General features: G+C 42.5%; 1 protein-coding gene across 3 annotated transcripts in view; it reads left to right on the forward strand.

Annotated features, from left to right (window-relative positions):
- Window positions 1–24503, forward strand: part of LOC124045853 (beta-catenin-like protein 1) — a 39654-nt gene that overhangs the window by 8776 nt on the left and 6375 nt on the right. For 2 of the 3 annotated variants that reach the window (XM_046365578.1, XM_046365580.1), the window contains exons 4-13: window positions 1857–1996; window positions 2193–2290; window positions 3444–3537; window positions 4138–4229; window positions 4424–4496; window positions 5068–5126; window positions 6482–6630; window positions 9529–9710; window positions 18119–18216; window positions 18482–18562. In XM_046365578.1, coding sequence (XP_046221534.1) covers window positions 1857–1996; window positions 2193–2290; window positions 3444–3537; window positions 4138–4229; window positions 4424–4496; window positions 5068–5126; window positions 6482–6630; window positions 9529–9710; window positions 18119–18216; window positions 18482–18562 — 1066 coding nt within the window. Of the gene's footprint in view, window positions 1–1856; window positions 1997–2192; window positions 2291–3443; window positions 3538–4137; window positions 4230–4423; window positions 4497–5067; window positions 5127–6481; window positions 6631–9528; window positions 9711–18118; window positions 18217–18481; window positions 18563–18785; window positions 18912–24503 lie in introns of all 3 variants that reach the window. The other variant, XM_046365577.1, reaches the window with a different exon arrangement.

Here is a 24503-nt window from a genome sequence, read left to right on the forward strand (position 1 = left end):
GCAAAATCCATCAAGCGCTATGATGAAACTGGCTCTCATTATCACATCCTTGCTCGCACACGCCTTTTCAGTTCAGTTGCTTGGGGTCATTGTCCATTTGGAAGACCCATTTGCAACCAAGCTTTAACTTCCTGACTGATGTCTTGAGATGTTGCTTCAATATATCCACATAGGTTTACTCCCTCATGATGCCATCTATTTTGTGAAGTGCACCAGACCCTCTAGCAGCAAAGCACCTCCACAACACGATGCTGCCACTACCGTGCTTCAATTGCACCTCTTTGTCCACGTGCAATTGCAAACCGTAGTCTGGCTTTTTTATGGCGGTTTTGGAGAAGTGGCTTCTTCCTTGCTGAGCGGCCTACAAGATTATGTCGATATAGGACTCGTTTTACTGTGGATATAGTAACTTTTGTACCGGTTTCCTCTAGCATCTTCACAAGGTCCTTTGCTGTTGTTCTGGGATTGATTTGCACTTTTTGCACCAAAGTACGTTCATCTCTAGGAGACAGAACGCATCTCCTTCCTGAGCGGTATGACTGCTGCGTGGTCCCATGGTGTTTATACTTGCGTACTATTGTTTGTACAGATGAACGTGGTACCTTCAGGCGTTTGAAAATTACTCCCAAGGATGAACCAGACTTGTGGAGGTCTACAATGTTTTTTTTTTTAGATGATTTTTTTAGATTTTCCCATGATGTCAAGCAGAGAGGCACTGAGTTTGAAGGTAGGCCTTGAAATACATCCAACAGGAAATGTGTTGAGTGGTTGAAAAACTAGATTTAATGACTCCAACCTAAGTGTATGCACGTAAACTTCCGACTTCAACTATGTCTGTATGTATATTTATATATATTTATTTTAAGAGGTACATTTTCTCCTCAACTCCTGACTGCATGGTCTGCTGCTGTAGGCTAGATTGAAGATGACAAGTTAGGATTCCATGTAGAAACTTTTAGAATATTAACAGGTTTATGTGACGTGCCGTTGCGAAATACCAGCGCCGTTGCTAACTAGCATAGCTGGTTCCATTGCGGCGAAGAGTTGTGGGATATTGGAATCCTCTTATCTTAACCTTTGGGTGCGTTTGTAAATTTGCTTTGGCAATCTACTCTGATATCAGAGCACTCTTGTTTGTGTGACAGAGTGCAGAATAACTGATGAATTTACGAATGCACAACACCCGTTGAATTTGACAGGTATCAGTAAACGTCAGACAAAAAAACGGAAATGTTGTTGCTAGCAGCACAGTTACAATCCCCAACGCTCTAGATAACAGTGAGGTGTTCTCTCATTTCTGTCTGGCAGTAGCTAGCAAGCTAGCCATCTTTAGCCAGTTAAATTGGGTGCTTGACTGCCTTTAGGTCAGAATGCTTGCACACTTTTTCCCCTAGACCAGAGCGTCCAGTGTGCACTGAATAATCCAAGAGCGTAATACACTGAATTTGCGCGCAGATAATCTGACAACGCTCTGAATATACGAACCCCCAGAGTGCACTCTGAGCGCACTCACACTTCAGAGTGAATTTACAAACGCACCCGTAGTCATCTTCAACCTAGACTTCAGGGAGGGGGGGGGGGGGCGTTGCCTAGGCACCGAAGACTCTTGTTAAAACAGGTATGACTGTTATTTTATTTTCATGGCAGTCTTCATCCATAACCGTCGGTTTCACGTTTATACGGTAATCGTGCCAGCCCTAGTTTATACATTAAGTATTCATAATTTTGTCCTATAAAGGTATAATTATTTTTTAAGGGTAAATTGATCTGCTCCAGTCTTTAATTACATGACATTGCATTCAACAGGTCTGGATTTATTTTCCATTTCTGACATACTTTATTATGCCTCTGTTCAGGTTCATGGAAACAGAGCTGGATCTGAATGACATCATCCAGGAGATGCATGTCATCGCCACCATGCCTGATCTCTACCACCTCTTGGTGGAACTCAATGCTGTCCATTCCCTGCTGGGCTTACTCAGCCACGAGAACACAGATATCCTTTCCTTCAAAGATGGCTTACTAGGCATCATTCACTGTTAAGTTCAGTTAATTTACCTGCACTTGTTAAACCATTGACTAATGCTATTCTATGCATTTTACCTTGAATAAGGCTACTAATGATTCTAAACTGAACCTAGAAAAAATCAAACATATTAATACCCACGGGACAAATCCTTAGCCTCTCCTACATATTGCCATTGCAGTGGTTGATTTGTTACAAGAGCTGACGGACATCGACACACTTCATGAAAGTGAGGAGGGCGCGGAAGTACTCATAGACTCTTTGGTGAGTCCATTTTGTTTGTATACAATCTAGTCATGGCTAGCAGCCATTTTGTGTTACTTCTCATCACCCCCTCCAACCATATTGATGCGGATGATAAACTCAATAGATTAAAATCAGATTCAATCCCAGCTAATGTCCATTGCCTTAGTGAAAATGGTCGGTCTTAAGGCGTCCGCATGCTTCCCATCCAAAACAACTTGTGCATATATTATGACAACACTTTGACGTTTGTGTTAGTTCTGGTCTTCGGCAAGTTTTTTTTGGGCTGTTCGTTGAGTTGTCTTAGATTAATTCTGACTATTTAAAAAAATAATACATTTGACTTCTCCCCAATTTCGTGGTATCCAATTGTTAGTAATTACTATCTTGTCTCATCGCTACAACTCCCGTACAGGCTTGGGAGAGACAAAGGTCGAAAGCCATGCGTCCTCCGAAACACAACCCAACCAAGCCGCACTGCTTCTTATCACAGCGCATCCAACCCGGAAGCCAGCCACTGAGACAAGGAGGAAACACCGTGCACCTGGCGACCTTGGTTAGTTTGCCCGCCACAGGAGTTGCTGGTGCGAGATGAGACAAGGATATCCCTACCGGCCAAACCCTCCCTAACCCGGACGACGCTAGGCCAATCGTGCGTCGCCCCACGGACCATCCTGGTCGCGACCGGCTGCGACAGAGCCTGGGCGCAAACCCAGAGTCTCTGGTTGCACAGCTAGCGCTGCGATGCAGTGCGCTAGACCACAGCCCCATAATTCGGACTATTTTGAGGAAGTGTATACTGGCTACGGCGTCTCAAGATGGACAAACATAACTTTTGCATGGTCTTTTATGGTTTTTCTAGCTAAGGTCTTTTATGAGAGTATGCGAGCATACTCGTTCATTTCCAGATGAAGCATGCGGAAGCCTTAGCCCTCCCTTTGCACTCACTTTGACAGCAGCAAAGTTATTGGCGGTTTTCTGGAAAAGGTTGAGTACCCCATCATAATGTCGGCTGACATTTAGAAAGACCAAGTAGGCAAAGGTCAAATCACTCTGGTCTTATGACTAATAAGTTAGCAACGGAAATTAGGCCTGAGCCTTTTATTGTCGTCACTCAACCACACAGTATTCCATAATGCTGTGATAAACAGCCTGTCTTCTTCTTTAACTGTAGCTGGAGGGACAGGTTGTGGCCCTTCTGGTGCAGAACATGGAGAGGCTGGATGAGCAGGTGAAGGAGGAGGCAGATGGAGTCTACAACACATTAGGTAAGACCCACTGCAGAATGATTGGACAAAATATGGGGATTATTAAATATTTGTAAATGCTGGCGTGGAGAAGTTTTAGCTCATAGTCTAAAAATCTGTTTGTCATATCATGTCCTAACGGTTTGTGAATCAGTGGGATGCCCTCCACTCAATTCACATAGAAGAAACACGTTCCAATTATTTAATCATTACATTTGGGCTCAGTGCTCCTAGTGTTTTGATGGCGTCTTATCAAGGCAGTTCTCCAGGCTTGAATAAGCCTTTTGTCTGCTTCGTGGTTGGGGCTCAGAGGCTCATGTCCTCCAGGATGGTGTCTGCTGTCTGCTCAGCTGGAATTAGTGATAAAGGCTTCCCTCTTCTCCAGCAGGCCTATATTGCTCCCTCTCCTTGTCCTTCTGTCGTCTCTCTGCCCCCCCTCCTCCCATCTTTACTTCTCTCTCTCTCTGGGGTTTTGCCGACCTTCTCCTGGCTGATTGAGGAATAAGGTGTCTGACGGCTTTATAATGCAAGTATTAGCAAAGGGATCTGAGACCTCTATACTTCTCAGCGAGGTGCTGTCATAATCTGGAAGTCTCATTCGCCTCTCTTCTCTCCCATCAGCCATCATTGAGAACATGGCAGAGTTCAGGCCTGGCCTGTGCACAGAAGCAGCTCAGCAAGGACTCATGCAGTGGTTGCTAAAGAGAATAAAGGTGAGGATATGACTGAAAATGACACAATCCATGTTTTATTGATGCTTTAAGTAGAGGTTTTTGCAGGCTGGTTGGGTACGTCTCATTGAAAATGACTGTTCTAGACCTGTACCTACAGTACAGCATATACGCTTTCAATTGCTCATGCTGCCACTGATTTTGGCATTCACCCCCCCACCCTTTCTCTCTTTCAGGCAAAGATTCCATTCGATGCTAACAAGCTGTACTGCAGTGAAATCTTGGCTATCTTGCTTCAAAACAATGACAGTAAATTTACAGCCCTTTCTCCTCTACTTGCTGTACAACGTGATGAAAACTGCTCTATTCGAATGTGTTATTGTCAAATAAACATTGCCACAGAGGTGGTTGGTGTGATTACTCTATCTGTGGACCAAAATTGTAGAGTAACATGACTGGGTAAAGTATACTTTTGTTAGTTTCGGAGTGGCTAGGTCCAGAAGGCCTTGTAGTGCTGCTGGATGACATTCAGGCACTATGTCCAGAACAATAATGCACTGGGCCACATTGATATTCTGTCCTATCTAATTTTCTTCTCGGTCTCCCCCTCTGAGTGAGTTTAGCTGCCTGGGTTGGTTGTGCTGCCTCGATCGATTCACCGTCTCCCACCGTCCCGCTCTAACTATGTTTGTCAATGTTTATGTCCACAATATTTTAAGTCTCTCTCTCTCTCTCTCTCTCTCTCTCTCTCTCTCTCTCTCTCGCTCTCGCTCTCGCTCTCGCTCTCGCTCTCGCTCTCGCTCTCGCTCTCGCTCTCGCTCTCGCTCTCGCTCTCTCTCGCTCTCTCTCTCATGCTCTCTCTACACCTACCTACCTCCAGGCACCAGGGAGCTCTTGGGGGAGCTGGATGGGATTGATGTTTTACTGCAGCAGCTCTCTGTAAGACTCCTAGGGATTTTACCAACCTGTCTGTTCACACTTTCTACTGCTCCTCCTTCTCTCTCTGATTCATCATTGTCTCTCTCACACACACCTTACATCACACTGTTGAAGTTTCAGCAGCTCATAAGAATGGTGTGTTCTTTACAGTAGTGATCTAGCCATACCCACTTCATCCTGACATGAACACAACCTCAGTTAGATTAGCCTTATGTGCAGGATTCTTTTGGCTATGTATTATAATATTTGATATATTCAATGTCTCCAGTATAATGCTGTCTAATGCAAATTAATAGATTTTGAAATGTAACTTGATGCTAGACAGATCTTCTGCTTTGCTTTGTAAGTCTCTCCACCTTGTTGGCGATGCCGATTTCAGTGTGTCCTTAGTTCCGAGGGCAATGATATTGTACTTTTGGAAACTAGATGACTACTTTCAAATTCAGAAAGGATGTTAGTGATTTTTTTTTTTTTCCAACTTTCTGTTTGCTCAATGACATTCAAATCAGAGTTCCTCCCTTCTAAACTCCTCTGTGGTATTGTGCTCCATACAGTCAAAGACAAGTTAAATTTAAGAAGACCACGAGTGGGGCTTTTGTTGCTCAATAAAATTTGTGCTAATTCAAAAAATTATTCAATAAGCCTAATGGACATATGCTCAAACTCACACACTTTTGATGGACTTAAACAGCTGCAAATGATCACGATATCAGTGTCACCAACAAAAGCGTAAACAATAGGCCTATAGCAAATGCAGCATATGTCATTAATTTCTCACATGCAAAAGGGACTTTTCGGTAGTGCTCAAAGCACTACTTTCACAAGAGCAGCATTTATTTTTCAACTCGAAACAATGAGCCCAATCCTCCATGACAACAAAATCATAAACAGAGTAGGCTAATAAATCCTTATTATAAATCCTTATTTCCAAGTCCTGTTTTTGAAGATCAATGGATATTATATTAATTGGAATGACAGTCAGATTTCTAGACTTTGGTTTGTAATGTAAAGAGAGCATAATTGTATTATTACTATTATTGTCTGTTGTAGAAACCAATGGATTAATACATAACCAACCCATAAAGTAAAATGCAACATCCATTTATGGCCAGCTGTGTAAACCCTTAACATCTATTTATCCCACAATAGATGTTGTTCAATTGGTAATTTTAACTTTTGTCTTCTCCTAATGCCTCTTAAGGGGAAGTCATCTAAAATTAAGTAATCAGATTACATTACTCGGAAGTGTTATGTTACTGATAAGTGTTGGACAGGTAACTAATAACTAACGGATTACATTTAGAAAGTAACCTACCCAACCCTGGTGATGAACTGTGGGTGTCATTCTACTTCAGGTGTTCAAGCGCCACAACCCAGCCACGGCAGAGGAGCAGGAGATGATGGAGAACCTGTTTGATGCCCTGTGCTCCTGTCTGATGCTGGCTGCCAACCGGGACCGCTTCCTCAGGGGAGAGGGTCTGCAGCTTATGAACCTCATGCTTAGGTAAAGACCTTGATGTTGAACACCTCCACACACACAGCTCCGTTTTTAATATTTCAGTAATTGAATGTCCTAAGCTGTTGGTTGAAACAAACCATCTAAGTACCTCCTCAAAGGAGGTACCTGGCTTGGATCTAGGCCTTTTTTAAACCCTCCTTTCAATTCACACTGGTCACTGGTGATCTGATATCTAAGTAGGGATTTACAGTGCATTCGGAAAGTATTCAGTTCTCTTCACTTTATCCACATTTTTGTTACGTTACAGCCTTATTTTAAAACTGATTTAAATTAAATGTTTTTCCTCATCAATCTACACACACTACCACATAATGACAAAGCCAAAACCAGGTTTTCAGAAATTATTGCTAATGTATTAAAAATAAATGACAATATCACATTTACACATGTATTCAGACCCTTTGTTGAAAGTAAAGCCTTGAATCTTCTTGGGTATGACGCTACAAGCTTGGCACACCTTTATTTGGGGAGTTTCTCCCATCCTTCTCTGCAGATGTTCACAAGCTCTTGTCAGGTTGTATGGAGCGTGTCGCTGCTCAGATATTTTCAGGTCTCTCCAGAGATGTTCGACTGGGTTCAAGTCTGGGCTCTGGCTGGCCCACTCAATGACATTTAGAGACTTGCCCCGAAGCCACTCCTGCATTGTCTTGGCTGTGTGCTTAGGGTCGTTGTCCTGTTAGACTAGGGCGAAGGTTCACCTTCCAAGGTCCTGAGCGCTCTGGAGCAGATTTTCATCAAGGATCACTCTGTACTTTGCTCTGTTCATCTTTTACTCGATCCTGACTTTCTTCCTGCCACTGAAAACACCCCCACAGCATGATGTTGCCACCACCATGCTTCACTGTAGGGATGGTGCCAGGTTTCCTCCAGATGTGACACTTGGCATTCAGGCCAAAGAGTTCAATCTTGATCTGTGCCTCGACACAATCCTGTCTTGGAGCTCCACAGACAATTCCTTCAACCTCATGACTTGGTTTTTGCTCTGACATGCACAGTCATCTGTGGGACCTTATATAGACAGGTGTGTGCCTTTCCACATCATGTTAAATCAATTGAATCAATCAAGTTGTAAAAACATCTCAAGGATGATTAATGGAAACAGGATGTACCTGAGCTCAATTTCCAGTCTCATAGCAAAGGGTCTGTATACTTATGTAAATAAGGTATTTATGTTTATTTTGAATATCAAATTAAATGTATTTATATAGCCCTTCGTACATCAGCTGATATCTCAAAGTGCTGTACAGAAACACAGCCTAAAACCCCAAACGGCAAGCAATGCAGGTGTAGAAGCACGGTGGCAAGGAAAAACTCCCTAGAAAGGCCAAAACCTAGGAAGAAACCTAGAGAGGAACCAGGCTATGTGGGGTGGCCAGTCCTCTTCTGGCTGATATAACCCCACCCACTTTGCCACAGCCCCCACACCACTAGAGGGATATCTTCAACCACCAACTTACCATCCTGAGACAGGGCTGAGTATAGCCCACAAAGATCTCCGCCATGGCACAACCCAAGGGGGGGGCGCCAACCCAGACAGGATGACCACATCAGTGAATCAACCCACTCAGGTGACGCACCCCCGAATACATTTGCAACAATTTCTAAACTTGTTTTCGCTTTGTCATAATTGGGTATTGTGTGTAGAAAAACATGTATTTAATCCATTTTAGAATAAGGCTGTAACGTAACAAACTGTGGAATAAGTGAAGGGGTCTGAATACTTTCCGAATGCACTGTATGTACATTTGACAGGGTTGAGTGTCTTTTTTCACAAAACACGTCTCTGACTCTGCTCAGCTGCCAGTCCAGTCAATCAGTCGACACGGCGCTGGAGCACCACGACACTGACCTTAAAGAGCAATAAATAGACGTTACACGCATTTATGAAACCCTCCATGCCCAAGCTCTAATCGTCATGCCGACGCCTAGCAGACAGCTGGATTTACACACACATCGACATCTATACTGAACAAAAGTATAAGCGGAACATGGATTTACGGATTTCACGTGACTGGGAATACAGATGTGCATCTGTTGGTCACAGATACCTTAATAAACATGGGCCTCGTGATTTTAGCTCCTTCAAAACTTGAGACATCTGTGGCATTGTGTGACAAAACTGTACATTTTACAGTGGCGTTTTATGTCCCCAGCACAGGGTGCACCTGTGTAATGATCATGCTGTTTAATAATCTTCTTGATATGCCACACCTGTCAGGTGGATGGATTATCTTGGTAAAGGAGAAATGGTCACTAACAGGGAAGTTTAAAAAAAAGCTATGTTCCATATGTTGTGCATATGGAACATTTCTCTGATCATTTATTTCAGTTCATTAAACATGGGACCAACACTTTACATGTTGCATTCATATTTTTGTTCAGTATAATTATAGCAATGCAAAACTCACTTTTATATTATCCACAGGAGAAAGCTTTCCGACTGGGTTATCTAGTGAGGAACGTGTAACTCTCTTTTCACTTCCCTTGAGATTCACAGAATCATAAGTTCTGCACCTCTGCTTTAATACTTTTCTCTATTTTTGTAGAGGTTAGGCTTTATCAAGGGGTTTGCAATATGAGCTTAGGAACACGGTTGAAGGCATCTTTATAATTGCCTCTGCATTCTTAAAACCCTTTTAACTTTGTCCCAAAAAATTACTACCTCCATAAGCTGCAGAAACGTTATGTTATGAGGAGTTATCTTTAAAGGACTGCCAATAGATTTAGATAACGGAGAGGGACTCCGTGTTGCTAGGTCACTAAGTCTGTGTGCCTGGCAAAAGTCCATCATGAACATACTGTGAGCTAGCTGTTGTGCCAGAGATAGTTGAGCCCTTCTGAAATGTTTTTTATTTATTTATTTATTTTTTGTACACTTCCCAGGGAAAAGAAAATGTCTCGGACCAGCGCTCTGAAGGTCTTAGACCACGGCATGATTGGCCCAGAGGGTTCTGATGACTGCCACAAGTTTGTGGACATCCTGGGCCTGAGGACCATCTTCCCCCTGTTCATGAAGACTCCTAAAAAGATGAGGAAAGCTGGGACAGTAGACAAAGAACATGAAGGTTTACTAATTTCTCTATAAACTCCAAATTTCCATTGGAAACAAGATATTATTGTTTGTCTGAAGTTACATTACAGTAGATTTTTCCTCAGCAAAATCTGCAAAAGCTTACAACTGTCCCACTGAGTACCCAAAACACAATTTGCCATGGCAGGAGATCGAATCAGGTTTGTTTCATGGCTTTTTAGTCTGTCGATTTGTTATCAATATAGCATTGACTCATTTGTTTGATTTTCTTCTCAGAAACCATACTTGCTTATCAAAATGCTTATCAGTGCTTATCAGCCTCCCCTCCCCCTTTTGATGAGGTGGTCAACCAACAGGAAAACATCTCTCTCTCTCATTATATTTCATACGTCCTGACAGCCCACCCAAGGTGAACAAATTGGCTTCCTTTGTCTGTCTCCTTCATCTGGGGGACAGAATGAATTAACCTGAGACCTGCAGAATAGCTTGAGATAACAGGGCCTGCTAAAGCTTATCCCCCTGGTGCTCCCACTGATGAACCTCCCACTAGTCACAGCCAAGCCAGCCAGCCATGAAGTATGGTTACACTGCTGTGTCCCACTTTTAATGCTTAGAGTAATTGTATGCTGAGGCAGGAGGACATCTAGGTTATAGAACAGTGGACTACCGCTAGTAACGTACCTTTGGACTATAATAATCCTTTTCATATGCCTAGACATGTTCCTAATGAATAGCATAATTTATTGACGAACATCTGTCCTTACAACATTTGTGTTTTTATATATTATTTTGAGTGACAACCAATTATATAGTAGTGTAAGCACTATTTAGCACTTTTGCAACATTTTGAGTCGTGGCTCTTTCATAATATAGCAGTGACATTTTAGAATGCATATTAAATTGCTATTGTTTTGAGGGCATATGATTTCCACATGACCATAGGATTTGTCATATAGCATGTGACAGTAATTAGACCTAGAGTGGATCCTCCTTTGCTGTAATTGAAAAACGGATGCGAAAATTGGTTCTGAAAAATAACACAATGCAGTCATAGATTAATTAATTATCAGCGGCTACACATGAGTGTAAGTAATTAAGAGGCAAAGCGCTCTCCAAACCCCTCTCTATCATATAAAGAGATTGATCCCCATGAAATCGCCTCTGAAAATATTCTATATAGGCTGCGAATTGTCAGACATTTTTATACAAAAGATAATCAAGAGAAGATGTTGTAAGAAAATATTGCAGATAGCCTGCCTTTTTAGATCTGTATTAATTTCCATGTCCTAATGTTGTGCATAGATTGAATGAGATTCTAGATGTACAGACAGTGGCAGACTATATTTAGCAAGCTAATGATGCACACCGTGTGGTAGAACAGAAGTAAACAGCTCATTTACATCCAGCAGCACAATAGTTTTGACCACAGCCCTTTTATAGTCTGTTTTTTTTTCCTTTGATGTTGAGTTAATGCCTTGGAGTGTTTCTTTAATGTCTCAAGGATTCCCGTTTCCACGTCATACTTAAATGACAGCAGAGGAGCTGTAGTAGATGTGTTTCTAGGAGATCACTTTGTTTCAGGTGATCGGTCTAGTTAACAATTATTGTGATCGGTGCACAATATCACACTGGTTTTAATCTACCAGTAGTCTCAATCCTTTGAACTCAAGCTGGATGAATAGTTGCTGTATTACAGCCCTGTTCAGTCTCCTGTGTTGTCAATGAGGGATTATGATAATGGTGAACTCATGCATACCTGCATACAAATCTCTTTTGAATTGGTTTGAAACTTGGTCAATCCATTTCATTGTTGCTGATACCCAGCAGTGATAGGAGCCATAGTGTAGGCATCACATGGGTGTCGACAATCAAAATACCTTATGAAGTACAGCCCAGCCATGTCAGTGAATTCTTCCCCTGGACTATTCTAGTCAGGTATAGTGGGATCCTCAGACCGTATAGATGGGAGACTGTACTTTGCAGAGGTGCCTGTGGTCTACTCTTAAGGGTTGATTGCTTTCCTCAGGGCACGGCTGGTTCTGGTTCAATCTCTCCCCAGCGGCGAGCTGTCAGGACCTGTCACCCTTAACCTCTACTGCTCCTCTGAGCTCAATTGCAGCGTGGCCCCCTTTGCTATTTGCATGTTAACTTAAAGCTGAGATCTGCATTAGGTGAAAAATCGCCGCTGGCTGCCCCAGGCACATTTGTTATTGTTTTTATGAAACGACAGAGAGGAGCACCAGCATTAAGGTAACAAAAATGAAACTGTAGTACATACTCTACTGTTAAATCGCGAGTGCAATGATGTCCGACACCCTTGTTGTAATATCAAAAACAGACATGGCATTATCACCGCTACGGATTCTAGCTTTAATGGCTGCTCCAGGTTGACGTGTAGCAGTTTTTCTTTTAAGATTATATTTTCAATGGGTGTTGATCATGGTAATACAGCAGTAACATGGACCATTTCTTTGTCAAATTGCGTCACCTTGTTCTGGTTCTCTTGGACTGGAACAGAAAGTCTCTGGTACTTGGAGCTCCTCACCCATGAATCTGATCACCATTCTAGACTGAGACTGTTCACAGCTGTTCACTATGCTAGCTCTCCCAGAGATTGGTATTATTTCCTCATTCATGTTTTTCACTTGTCCACCACTCTGCTGCAGGGGCTGTCATATGGAAAGCATTGTGTTGTTCTCTCCTGCTGCTGATTTATGGAAGATGGGGCACTATGGATTGGCATGGTGGTAGTGGGGTGGCGGTGTAGTCTTTTTTAAAGTTAATGATGAGTTGTGCGTTTCCTCTCATTCACCAAGGAGGAGAGGAGGCAGTTAGAGCTGGTCAAGCACACTGCTGCATTGAGCAACTCTCTGACACGGAACCAAAACCAGGTGCGCGCGTGCGCCATCGTGCATATATTTATTTTGCCCCCCCAACAAACGCGATCCCCATGTTAAAATATCAAAACAAACTCTGAACCAATTACATAGTATGGGAACAGGTCCAAAAGCATTAAACAAAGTTAGTTTATACTTGCCAGCTAATTTGTCCTATTTAGCTAGCTTGCTGTTGCTAGCTAATTTGTCCTGTGATATAAACATTGAGTTGTTATTTTACCTGAAGTGCACAAGGTCCTCTACTCCGACAAATAATCCACACATAAAACTGTCAACCGAGTCATTTCTAAACTTCCACAGTATTACTTATATTTTAGCATGTGGCAACGCAGACGCTTGTTGACGCGTGCGAGCGAGCAGTGGGTGCAATAATTGAATAACAGATTTCTAAATTTATTTTGCAACACTCGCACACGCGATGTGAGCGATGTGGGCGAGCGGTGTGGTGAGTCTATGAGAAACCAGCAGCAGAAGCAACCATGCTGCTCCTCTATCAATTGGGAGACCTGAGACCAACATTGCAGTCTATAGTATGCTATGTCTTGTTGTGATGTGCCTTTTGATAAGGCTAATAGATGTTGTATTCAAATGGGAGGATCTGCATCATTTTTCTAGGTCATGTCTAATGAACAGTTGGCCTTAATGTGGCATACCTGTATTGAGCGAATGGGGTTAAACCGTTGTTATTATGTGTAATTCTGGAATGCAGCGTGCCTGTATTTGATATACCAAATCAAATCAAATTTTATTTGTCACATACACATGGTTAGCAGATGTTAATGCGAGTGTAGCGAAATGCTTGTGCTTCTAGTTCCGACAATGCAGTGATAACCAACAAGTAATCTAACTAACAATTCCAAAACTACTGTCTTATACACAGTGTAAGGGGATAAAGAATATGTACATAAGGATATATGAATGAGTGATGGTACAGAGCAGCATACAGTAGATGGTATCGAGTACAGTATATACATATGAGATGAGTGTGTAGACAAAGTAAACAAAGTGGCATAGTTAAAGTGGCTAGTGATACATGTATTACATAAGGATGCAGTTGATGATGTAGAGTACAGTATATACATATGCATATGAGATGAATAATGTAGGGTAAGTAACATTATATAAGGTAGCATTGTTTAAAGTGGCTAGTGATATATTTACATCATTTCCCATCAATTCCCATTATTAAAATGGCTGGAGTTGGGTCAGTGTCAATGACAGTGTGTTGGCAGCAGCCACTCAATGTTAGTGGTGGCTGTTTAACAGTCTGATGGCCTTGAGATAGAAGCTGTTTTTCAGTCTCTCGGTCCCAGCTTTGATGCACCTGTACTGACCTCGCCTTCTGGATGATAGCGGGGTGAACAGGCAGTGGTTCGGGTGGTTGATGTCCTTGATGATCTTTATGGCCTTCCTCTAACAACGGGTGGTGTAGGTGTCCTGGAGGGCAGGTAGTTTGCCCCCGGTGATGCGTTGTGCAGTCCTCACTACCCTCTGGAGAGCCTTACGGTTGAGGGCGGAGCAGTTGCCGTACCAGGCGGTGATACAGCCCGCCAGGATGCTCTCGATTGTGCATCTGTAGAAGTTTGTGAGTGCTTTTGGTGACAAGCTGAATTTCTTCAGCCTCCTGAGGTTGAATAGGCGCTGCTGTGCCTTCTTCACAACACTGTCAGTGTGAAGTGTGTTTTAGTTTAGTTGCATGAGTCCATTAACTAGTGCTAGGCGATTAACTGACATTTGGGGTGCGTGCTCAGTCCTTTCCTGTACTCCCTGTTCACCCACGACTGCATGGCCAGGCACGACTCCAACACCATCATTTAAGTTTGCAGATGACACAACAGTGGTAGACCTGATCAACGACGAGACAGCCTATAGGGAGGTGGTCAGAGACCTGGCCGGGTGGTGCCAGAATAACAACCTATCCCTCAACATAACCAAGACTAAGGAGATGATTGTGGACTACAGGAAAAGGAGGACCGAGCACGCCCCCATTCTCATCGACGGGGCTCTAATGGAGCAGGTTGAGAGCTTCAAGTCCCTTGGTGTCCACATCAACAACAAACTAGAATGGTCCAAACACACCAAGACAGTCGTGAAGAGGGCACGACAAAGCCTATTCCCCCTCAGGAAACTAAAAAGATTTGGCATGGGTCCTGAGATCCTCAAAAGGTTCTACAGTTGCAACATCTAGAGCATCCTGACTGGTCGCATCACTGCTTGGTACGGAAATTGCTCAGCCTCTGACCGCAAGGCACTACAGAGGGTAGTGCGTACGGCCCAGAACATTACTGGGGCTAAGCTGCCTGCCATCCAGTACCTCAACACCAGGCGGTGTCAGAGGAAGGCCCTAGAAATGGTCAAAGACCCCAGTCATAGACTGTTCTCTCTACTACCGCATGGCAAGCGGTACCGGAGTGCCAAGTCTAGGACAAAAATGCTTCTCAACAGTTTTTACCCCCAAGCCATAAGACTCCCATTTTTTACGCTGCTGCTACTCTCTGTTCAACATAAATGCATAGTCACTTTAACCATATCTACATGTACATACTACCTCAATCAGCCTGACTAACCGGTGTCTGTATGTACTACTTTTATAGCCTCTCTACTGTATATAGCCCTTTTACTGTTTTATTTCTTTACTTACCTATTGTTCACTTAATACCTTTTTTGCACTATTGGTTAGAGCCTGTAAGTAAGCATTTCACTGTAAGGTCTACACATGTTGTATTCGGCGCACGTGACAAAGAAACTTGATTTCAATTTCTTTTGGGGGGGGGTTACATCTCCTACACTGAGATGCAGTACCTTAGACAACTGCGCCACTCGGGAGGCCAATAATAAATACAAAAATCCCCATCAAAATCTGTCAATTTAACATGGGCAGATGCGATGGATTGAGATCGCTGTCGTCCTTCCACATCTACGGTGGAAAGTGGCCAAGCTACAGCGGTGTTTGTTGACCATGAGACATCCTGAAATCGTTTTTCTCATGAAAATGTCTGTTCCATCCGAACAGTTTGGAGTACAAACTAATATGACCACTCTGGAAAGATGAGACTCTCACGAATACGATGGTGTTCACCATTGACTCGTCTGATGTGCCAACTTCTGTAGCATCCGAACCATCATGGGACTCATCTGAAGGTAACTGATAGCGGTAAAAAAAAGAAAAGAATTCTGGCCACCCCCCAATTTGTTCACTGAAATTATATTGGTCTGCCGGATGTTTTATAGAATCGTGATACGGGGAGAGTTGGATAAATCATTAACAATACTGTTAATCAACTATACTGTATTTTAAAAAATTAAGCACGTTCACCCATTCCTTTTATTTCGACACTAGTTATGTTATCTTCCGGACCTTTTTTTTTTTTTTGCTTTGTGCAATTTACCGTGACAGGAACCCTTCAAAACCAAACAAACCAATAGGTAAGCCTAAAACCTGCAGTAGGTTATTTATCAGCAGAGATTCATAATATAAGTTACATACATTTAATGGAGCTGTTATTACTGCTAGGTGTTCAAGCTGAAGCATTCTATCACTTGGGGTATAATGATCAGGCTGTGGAATGTCACACTGAAACCATGGCCCTGTGGCTAATGGCTTTTCTCATTGAGGGGCTCTGGAGTGTGCCGTAGTGAAGACACTCATTCACAGACCTCGTCCACCTATCCTGATAACAGAGGAGCAGATATGGCCTAGGGTAAAGGCCAGGGCTGCATCTGAAATGGAAACCTATACCTGATATAGTGCACTACTTATGACCAGGGCCCATGGCTTTTGTTAAAAGTATTGAACTATATAAGGAATAGGGTGGCATTTAAGACACAACCCAAGTGGTACTGTAACACACTCCAGACTTTGAGTTGAACTGCCACCGACTGCAGACTAGTACTTCTTCCACAGCCTTCTGTAGCTCAGCCCAGGGAGTCTTTGCAGTGGTCCCAGTCCTTCACCAGAGGCACTTCTTATACTAGCTCTAATGATGTCCTAATTTACCCACCCAGCCATCAAACTCCCACTGTGCCCATGTGACACTGGTCCTCTGGAGATGGGGAGAGCTGAGACAGCACTTCCTTTCTGTGGTGCTGTTTGATCTACATGCTGCCTCTGTTTGTTTACTTCCTGAATTTGATGTCTCTCTTATTGTACAGTATTTAGTGGGGAAATAGGGCTATCACTGTGACTGCCAAAATATGAGTTTATAATAAGAGGGTGGGTGATATTTTTCCATTGAAATGTATATCTTTGGACTTGTATACTTGCCTTGCTTAGTTGTTTGGCTGTTCATTTTTTTTTTAATCTGAATATTTCTGATCAGCATTGTGTAGCTCCTAAAGCTTGAGAAGTGACAGCAACTCCCATGCCATCAGTAGTCTAACGACACCACCTCATTGGATGACAAGGGTATGTCTTAATCAGCATCGATCTTGTGCACCTGTTTGTGTAGAGTGCCCAGTAGCGATCAATAACATCCCACGGTGGTGTCGAGGTGCTGACAACAATTACCACTCGGCTTATGTTGACAAACTAATGTCCCCGGAAGTTGTATTCCCCTCATTATTTGTAGACAGTCCACTTGTTGACATTAGCTTAAGATTTTAAAACCTATCATAATAAACACAAACAGTTCATTATAAAACTAGTGAATAGAGTTGTGGGCTTGCTTTGTATGGCATTTATCTCTCTTGCAAAATGTGTTGATAAGTGACACATGGGAGAGCAGTATTGAGCACCTTCCTGAAGATGAGTCTTAAACCAAAATAGAATCAAGTCTTGTGCTTGTTGCTTAGCAACTTCCAAGATAAAATTGAACTTAGAAATTGACCTCTTATTAATTGTCAAATTACAGTTTCATATCAGCATGTAACTGTTATTTTTCCGTCTTTTGTTTTAGTATTCTGTGTGTGGCCTATTCATAAGCATCATTTTTTGTCAGATTTAGGTCTAAATGTCAGATGCAGGTGTAAGCTGGAACAAAAGTTTTGGGTCACAGGGGTAGAGTAAATGTTCTGTGAAGTGTGTTTTGGTTATTAGGTTAACAATAGCACTCGTAGGACCAATTGCCTTTTGTTACTCATTTTTTCAATTAACCAGATATTTTGGAGCACAGGCTCATTAAATGGCCACACACCCTATACAGAAGGGCTTTTTATCACCACCAGAAAATTATATTCAATGACAAGCATAACGGTTGTGGAACATTACAGCAAGCCTTTAATAAAAATAGATTTTTAAATTTCATTACTTTGTATTTTTTCCCTGCTAAGATTTTCCATGCTTCTCTCTGCATAGTAATAGCAAATTATCATCAGTCCTAATCATTGTTTCCATTCCTGCCACTGCCAGACTGTAACCTGATCTTGGAATATAATCCGTTTTACAATAGTCTGTTGCTCCTATGAATTCTGAAAATGCATATTTTTACGTACAGTATAATATTAGCACTGTGGGTTCAATAACACTAGGCTACTCCTAACACCTGATGAAGCTGAGCTACCTTGGTGAAGCCACAGTGGAACTGATATTGTTATTTTCCCTTTGCAGAACACGTGTGTTCCATCATTGCTTCCTGCCTGCGGAACTTGAAAGCCCAGCAGAGGACGAGGCTCCTCAGCAAGTTCACAGAGAATGACTGTGAGAAGGTGAGATCTTCACAGATCCACCACTGTGCAGATAAAAAATAACCAATATTTCTGAAAGTTCATAAGGAATAATGTGCCCCATTGTTCGGGTTTTGCATGTTAAGTTCTCGAGACAACAGTCTAACTGAGTAGTTCTATAGACACGGTCGTAGACATACTACATGCCTGCCTCTGACTGTCTGAATTCTATTTTCTCCCTACCTGGGGATTTTGTATGCATAGTTTCTTTTATTGGTGTCTGATGTCTTCTCCCTCTGTCCTACAGGTTGATAGACTGATGGAGCTGCATTTTAAGTACCTGGAAGCTGTTCAGCTGGCTGACAAGAGGATTGAAGGAGAGAAACATGTAAGGGTCCTACCCCTACCCCCCTCCGCTACCAACAGCCTGCATTCTAACCTCGGCTGACAATAATTCTGAAACAAGGGCAGATAAGTGTCCAGATAAGAAGAGTCATTTTAGATAGACTTGTAATTGTCACAACTTCAGGGCTAGCTTGGAGAGAGGCTGGATTCCTTGATTTAAATCCAATGCCCAAATATAATGTTATTATCTACGTTTGACTCTCCAGCTTCTGCTGCATGGACCCACTCAGAATATGTTGCTGTGTGAGGGTTATGTCTGCTTGCTTTTTGTGGCTGGAATCCCCCTCCATTGTTACAGGCAGAGATGCCCAATGAGATCCGATCAGCCACAGGTAAGCAAGGCAGTGTTTGAGTCTGATACCCTGTGATCCCAGAGAATGTGTGAGGCCCAGACTGTGCTGTGCTCCCTCAGCCAGATGGAAAGAGCCAGATAAGAGAATAATCTTCTCCAGCAGGAGAGAGAGAACGGGAGAAGGTAGAGTTTTAAGAGGGAGATGGCTTTAAGATTCATATCTGATGAGAAATTACTTTATTTGACCCCCATTGATTTGACATTGTAAATTAAAGGGTGACAGTTTGATACAGCTTGACATTCCCCATTACATTTGAGTGCAAGTATGACCAAGTGACACCCAAAGAACACATTTTCTGTCTTCACTATCTTTATGCACATGGATAGCCCTAGTACATTGTTCGAAATGAGAATGTATTTAGTTTTATTTAGTTTTACATTATTTACATACATTATTTACATTATGTATGTTATTTCAGTCCTGGCTGGGATCTTCTCTCATGTCTATCTATAAAGATGCCATTTCCTGCTGTGTCCTGTGCCCCTTCCACTTCCTTTGTACAACTGGCTGCCGTCAGCGGTTCTGTTTTTATTAGTCCAGTCTCGTTCAGGTGTTATTTTTTAGGGTAAGCAAAATGTTTTCCTTTTCTACTCCGCAGGAGTATACTTCTCGTCATCAGAGGAGTCCTCCGGACCTGAATTTAATAAGCTGCTTATTTCCCCTCCCTCATCCCTCTTTCTTGGTGATAATAATGATGCTCTTGGAAATTGATTAAAGTAAAACATGTCTGAGACCGACCACAATATGGCAAAATTCCTCAGTGCAGTACTGAGAACCCAGACATATCAGTTGTTTGCATTTGATTAATCTCATCTTCTATTTAAAGGTTGTGTTAAGGCACTAGTCCCCACGTCTGCCCCCCCAACTCCTCACCCACTCTCTCTCTCATTTCTGCTTTCGAGGCAGGCCGAGGTAGAGAGATGACGACGGTGCTAAGTTGCTGTGAAATTGATTAGCGCTGACAAGTAATTACAGCTGTAGCCCCTGTCAGGTTAGTCAGGTCTCTGCTGACTGCAGGCAGGGAACGAGGAGTAGTCTAACTACCTGCAGCTCCTCTAGTAGCCACACTATCCTAGTGGTCATGCTATAGACATGCAGGGCTGCACATTCTACATGCAAACAGCATTCATACAGTAACTTGCGAAAGTGTTCACCCCCTTGGCATTTTTCCTATGTTGTTGCCTTACAGGCTGGTAGTAAAATAGATTGTTTTGTGGGTTTGTATCGTTTGATTTACACAACATGCCTACCACTTTGAAGAAATAAGACCAAAAAAACAGAACTTGAGTGTGCATAACTATTCACTTTGTAGAGCCACCTTTTGCAGCAATTACAGCTGCAAGTCTCTTGGAGTATGTCTCTATGAGCTTGGCATATCTACCCACTGGGATTTTTGCCTTTTCTTCAAGGCAAACCTGCTCCAGCTCCTTCAAGTTGGATGGGCTTGTGTACAGCAATCCTTAAGTCATACCACATATTCTCAATTGGATTGAAGTCTGGGCATTGACTAGGGCATTTCAAAAAATGTAAATATTTAAACCACTCGTTTTGCTTTAGCAGTATGCTTAGGGTCATTGTCCTGCTGGAAGGTGAACCTCCGTCCCAGTCTCAAATCTCTGGCAGACTGAAACCGATTTTCCCTCAACAATTTCCCAGTATTTAGCGGCATCCTTCAATTCTGACCAGTTTCCCAGTCCCTGCCGATACAGCATGATGCTGCCACCACGCTTCACTGTAGGGTTGTTCTCGGGGTGATGAGAAGTGTTGGGTTTGCGCCAGACATAGCGTTTCCCTTGATGGCCAAAAAGCTCAATTTTAGTCTCATCTGCCCAGAGTACCTTCTTCCATATCTTTGGTGAGTCAAACACCAAATGTGTTTGCTTATTATTTTCTTTAAGCAATGGCTTTTTTCTGGCCACTCTTCTGTATAGCCCAGCTCTGTGGAGTGTACTGCTTAAGTGGTCCTATGGACAGATACTCCAATCTCCGCTATGGAGCTTCTTCAGGGTTATCTTTGGTCTCTTTGTTGCCTTTCTGATTAATGCCCTCCTTGCCTGGTCTGTGAGTTTTGGTGGGCAGCCCTCTCTTGGCGGGTTTGTGGTGCCATATTCTTTCCATTTTTTAAATAATGGATGTTATGGTGCTCTGTGGGATGTTCAAATTTTCAGATATTTTTTTATAAACCAACCCTGATCTGTACTTCTCCACAACTTTGTCCCAGATTTGTTTGGAGAGCTCCTTGGTCTTCATGGTGCCCCTTGCTTAGTGGTATTGCAGGCACTGGGGCCTTTCAGAACAGCTGTATATATACTGAGATCATGTGACTCTAAGATTGGACACAGGTGGACTTTAACTAATTATGTGATGTCTGAAGGTAATTGTTTGCACCAGATCCTATTTAGAGGCTTCATAGAAAAGGGGGTATGCACGCACCACACTTCCGTTTTTTTATTTTTTAGAAACAAGTTTTTTCATTTCACTTAATCAAATTTTGTGTCTGTACATTACATGAAATACAAATACAAATCTATTTAAATTACAGTTTGAATGCAACAAAATAGGAAAAACGCAAGGGGAATGAATATTTTTCCAAGGCACTGTAACTGGATGCATCAATGCTGAAAAGGATTTCAAAGGAGAAAGTATTTCAGTGTCCAGAAATGAGCCTTTCTCTTGCCTTTCCCAACCTTGTCTATAGTCTAGCATGCACTATATATACAAAAGTATGTGGACACCCCTTCAAATGAGTGGATTCCGCTATTTAAGCCACAGCCGTTGCTGACAGGTTTATAATATTGAGTACACAGCCATGCAATCTCCTTAGACAAACATTGGCAGTAGAATAGCCCGAACTGAAGAGCTCAGTGACTTTCAACCTAGCACCGTCATAGTATGCCACCTTTCCAACAAGTCAGTTCATCAAGTTTCTGCCCTGCAAGAGCTGCCCCGGTCAACTGTATATGCTGTTATTGTGAAGTGGAAACGTCTAGGCGCAACAACGGTTCAGCCGCAAAGTGGTAGGCCACATATGGTCACAGAATGGTACCACCAAGTGCTGAAGCGTGTAGTTTGTAAAAATCGTCTGTCCTCGGTTGCAGCACTCACTACTGAGTTCTAAACGGCCTCTGGAAGCAACGTCTGTACAAGAACTGTTCGTCGGGAGCTTCATGAAATGCGTTTCCATGGCCGAACAGCTGCACTCAAACCTAAGATTACCATGCACAATTTCAAGCGTCGGCTGGAGTGGTGTAAAGCTCGCCGGACTCTGGAGCAGTGGAAAAGCGTTCTCTGGAGTGATGAATCGCACTTCACCATCTGTCAGTCCGACGGACAAATCTGGGTTTGGCAGATGCCATGAGAACGCTATCTGCCCGACTGCATAGTGCCAACTGTAAAGTTTGGTGGAGGAGGAATAATGGTCTGGGGCTATTTTTCATGGTTCGGGCGAGGTTCCTGAGTTCCAGTGAAGGGAAATCTTATCGCTACAGCATACAGCAACATTAGGGTTGACTCCGGCAAAAAAAACAAAAATCAATGTTGGTCTACCAAAATTTGTCTGTTCCTTCGACCAATCGATTGGTCCCCCCAAAAAATACACATTTTTTCCGTATTTCGACAAAACCCGTTTTATTTTTTATAAAATCAACTATATGCATTGAGCTTGTCTGATGCCTCGAGGGCGCCAGAGTTATAGATAACAAGAAGAAAAAAACCTGAACCTGACCAAACTGTTCTCCTCCCACTCCTGCTGGCTTTCACAGGTTCTGCCATTACTCTCTTGAAGTAGCCGATAATTGGCTAAAGGAGTCGGCAGAGACCTTTCTCATGTGGAATGCCAATTTATCTTACCATTTCTACCAATCTGCATGCCTTTTATGGTTTTCACATGCACATTTTTGTGAAAGTTTCAATTATAATGTTTTCATGTCTGAATCATTGTCATGTGGTTAATCAAAATTCTACCCAAATCTAATTGAAAATAATACAAACATAAAAGTAACTTATTTTGCCTTTGCCAACTATGTAAAAAATAGCCTACACAAAGCCAACAAATAAAAACATTGCAGTCTGCAGTTAGAAAATATCCAGATTTTAAAAATGAAATATCCTGTAAATCACATTGGCTACACATGACCTGTCTGCAATGAACTTGACACATTGTATCAACTATTAATAACTTATGTGTGTCTAGCCCAATGCTTGTGCTAGCGAACTTGCAACGTTGTATATTCTGGGCCCTCAGTTTCCCATGCCAGTGAGCTCGGGACAGACACAGCTGTAGGCTTTGCACAAGGGATAAGAAGCCGTGCTTGACTTGGGCAGGAGCTCACTGGAGTCCAAGCACCTCAAATGTTCTACTGCTTGAACTCATTATGCAAACCAGAAATGGTATCAGATCCCCAAATGGGCACATTTATATGCCTACATTCTCTTACTCAACATTGACAGAAGTTCTCCAAATAAAATACAATGACTAAGTTGACAAAACTCATAAATCAAATTAAATTAAACTAAACTTGTTTCTCACAAATGTAGCATAGGTTGTGCACTCTGCAAACAACTTGTTCAGTCCGACAATGATAACGGGAAGACTGGAATAATAATATTGAATATATTAACTGAAATTACCGTAACCAAAGTAACAAACATTGTAGATTAATTTCTTATTTATAACAGTATATGTACTACTGGTGATATAGGTAATGGGAAATTGATATACGCCAACAATGAAACCCAAACGATGAATGTGCACAAATTGGCGGGAGTGTGCGCGTTCAGCAGACAGAAGTGCATTGTGCGTCTGGGCACATGGTCAATCCATGGCCATGCATCATTTACGGTGATATGGCCTCAGCAGAAGTCAGGGCATTTATGCTTCACGGAGCAGTGCAGATCTGTTGTCAAGGAAGTGAGTTTGTTATTTCTTCAGGATGTTCCGCCCCCGCCTACCGTCAACCAATCATGTCAATGTGGAGCTGTACAGAGCCCTTCGCATTTTTAAACATTTGGTTCCAGTCGTTAGAACGAGCCTGTTCTCCTCAGTTAAAGTGCCACCGACCTCCTGTGCTATCTGTTACTGCTTGACTGAAATAATCTTGGTCGAACAACAGCCTAATGACCAAACAATCCACTAGTTGACTAATTGGGGTCAGCCCTAAATTACATTCTAGATTATTCTGTTCTTCCAACTTGGTGGCAACAGTTTGGGGAAGGGCCCATGCCCCCGTGAACGAAGTTTGGTCCATACGGAAATGGTTTGCTGTGAGCGGTATGGAAGAACTTGCACAGAGCCCTGACCTCAACCCCATCAAACACCTTTGGGATGAATTGGAATGCCGACAGCGAGCCAGGCCTAATCGCCCAACATCAGTGACCGACCTCACTAATACTCTTGTGGCTGAATGGACGCAAGTTCCTGCAGCAATGTTACAACATCTAGTGAAAAGCCTTCCCAGAAGATTGCAGGCTGTTAAGAGTACAAAGGGGGGACCAACTCCATATTAATGCCCATGATTTTGGAATGACATGTTTGATGTCAGGTGGCCACATACTTTTGGTCATGTAGTTTAC

Source organism: Oncorhynchus gorbuscha, linkage group LG10 (genome assembly GCF_021184085.1).
Source record: "Oncorhynchus gorbuscha isolate QuinsamMale2020 ecotype Even-year linkage group LG10, OgorEven_v1.0, whole genome shotgun sequence".
Classification (NCBI taxonomy): Eukaryota; Metazoa; Chordata; class Actinopteri; order Salmoniformes; family Salmonidae; genus Oncorhynchus; species Oncorhynchus gorbuscha.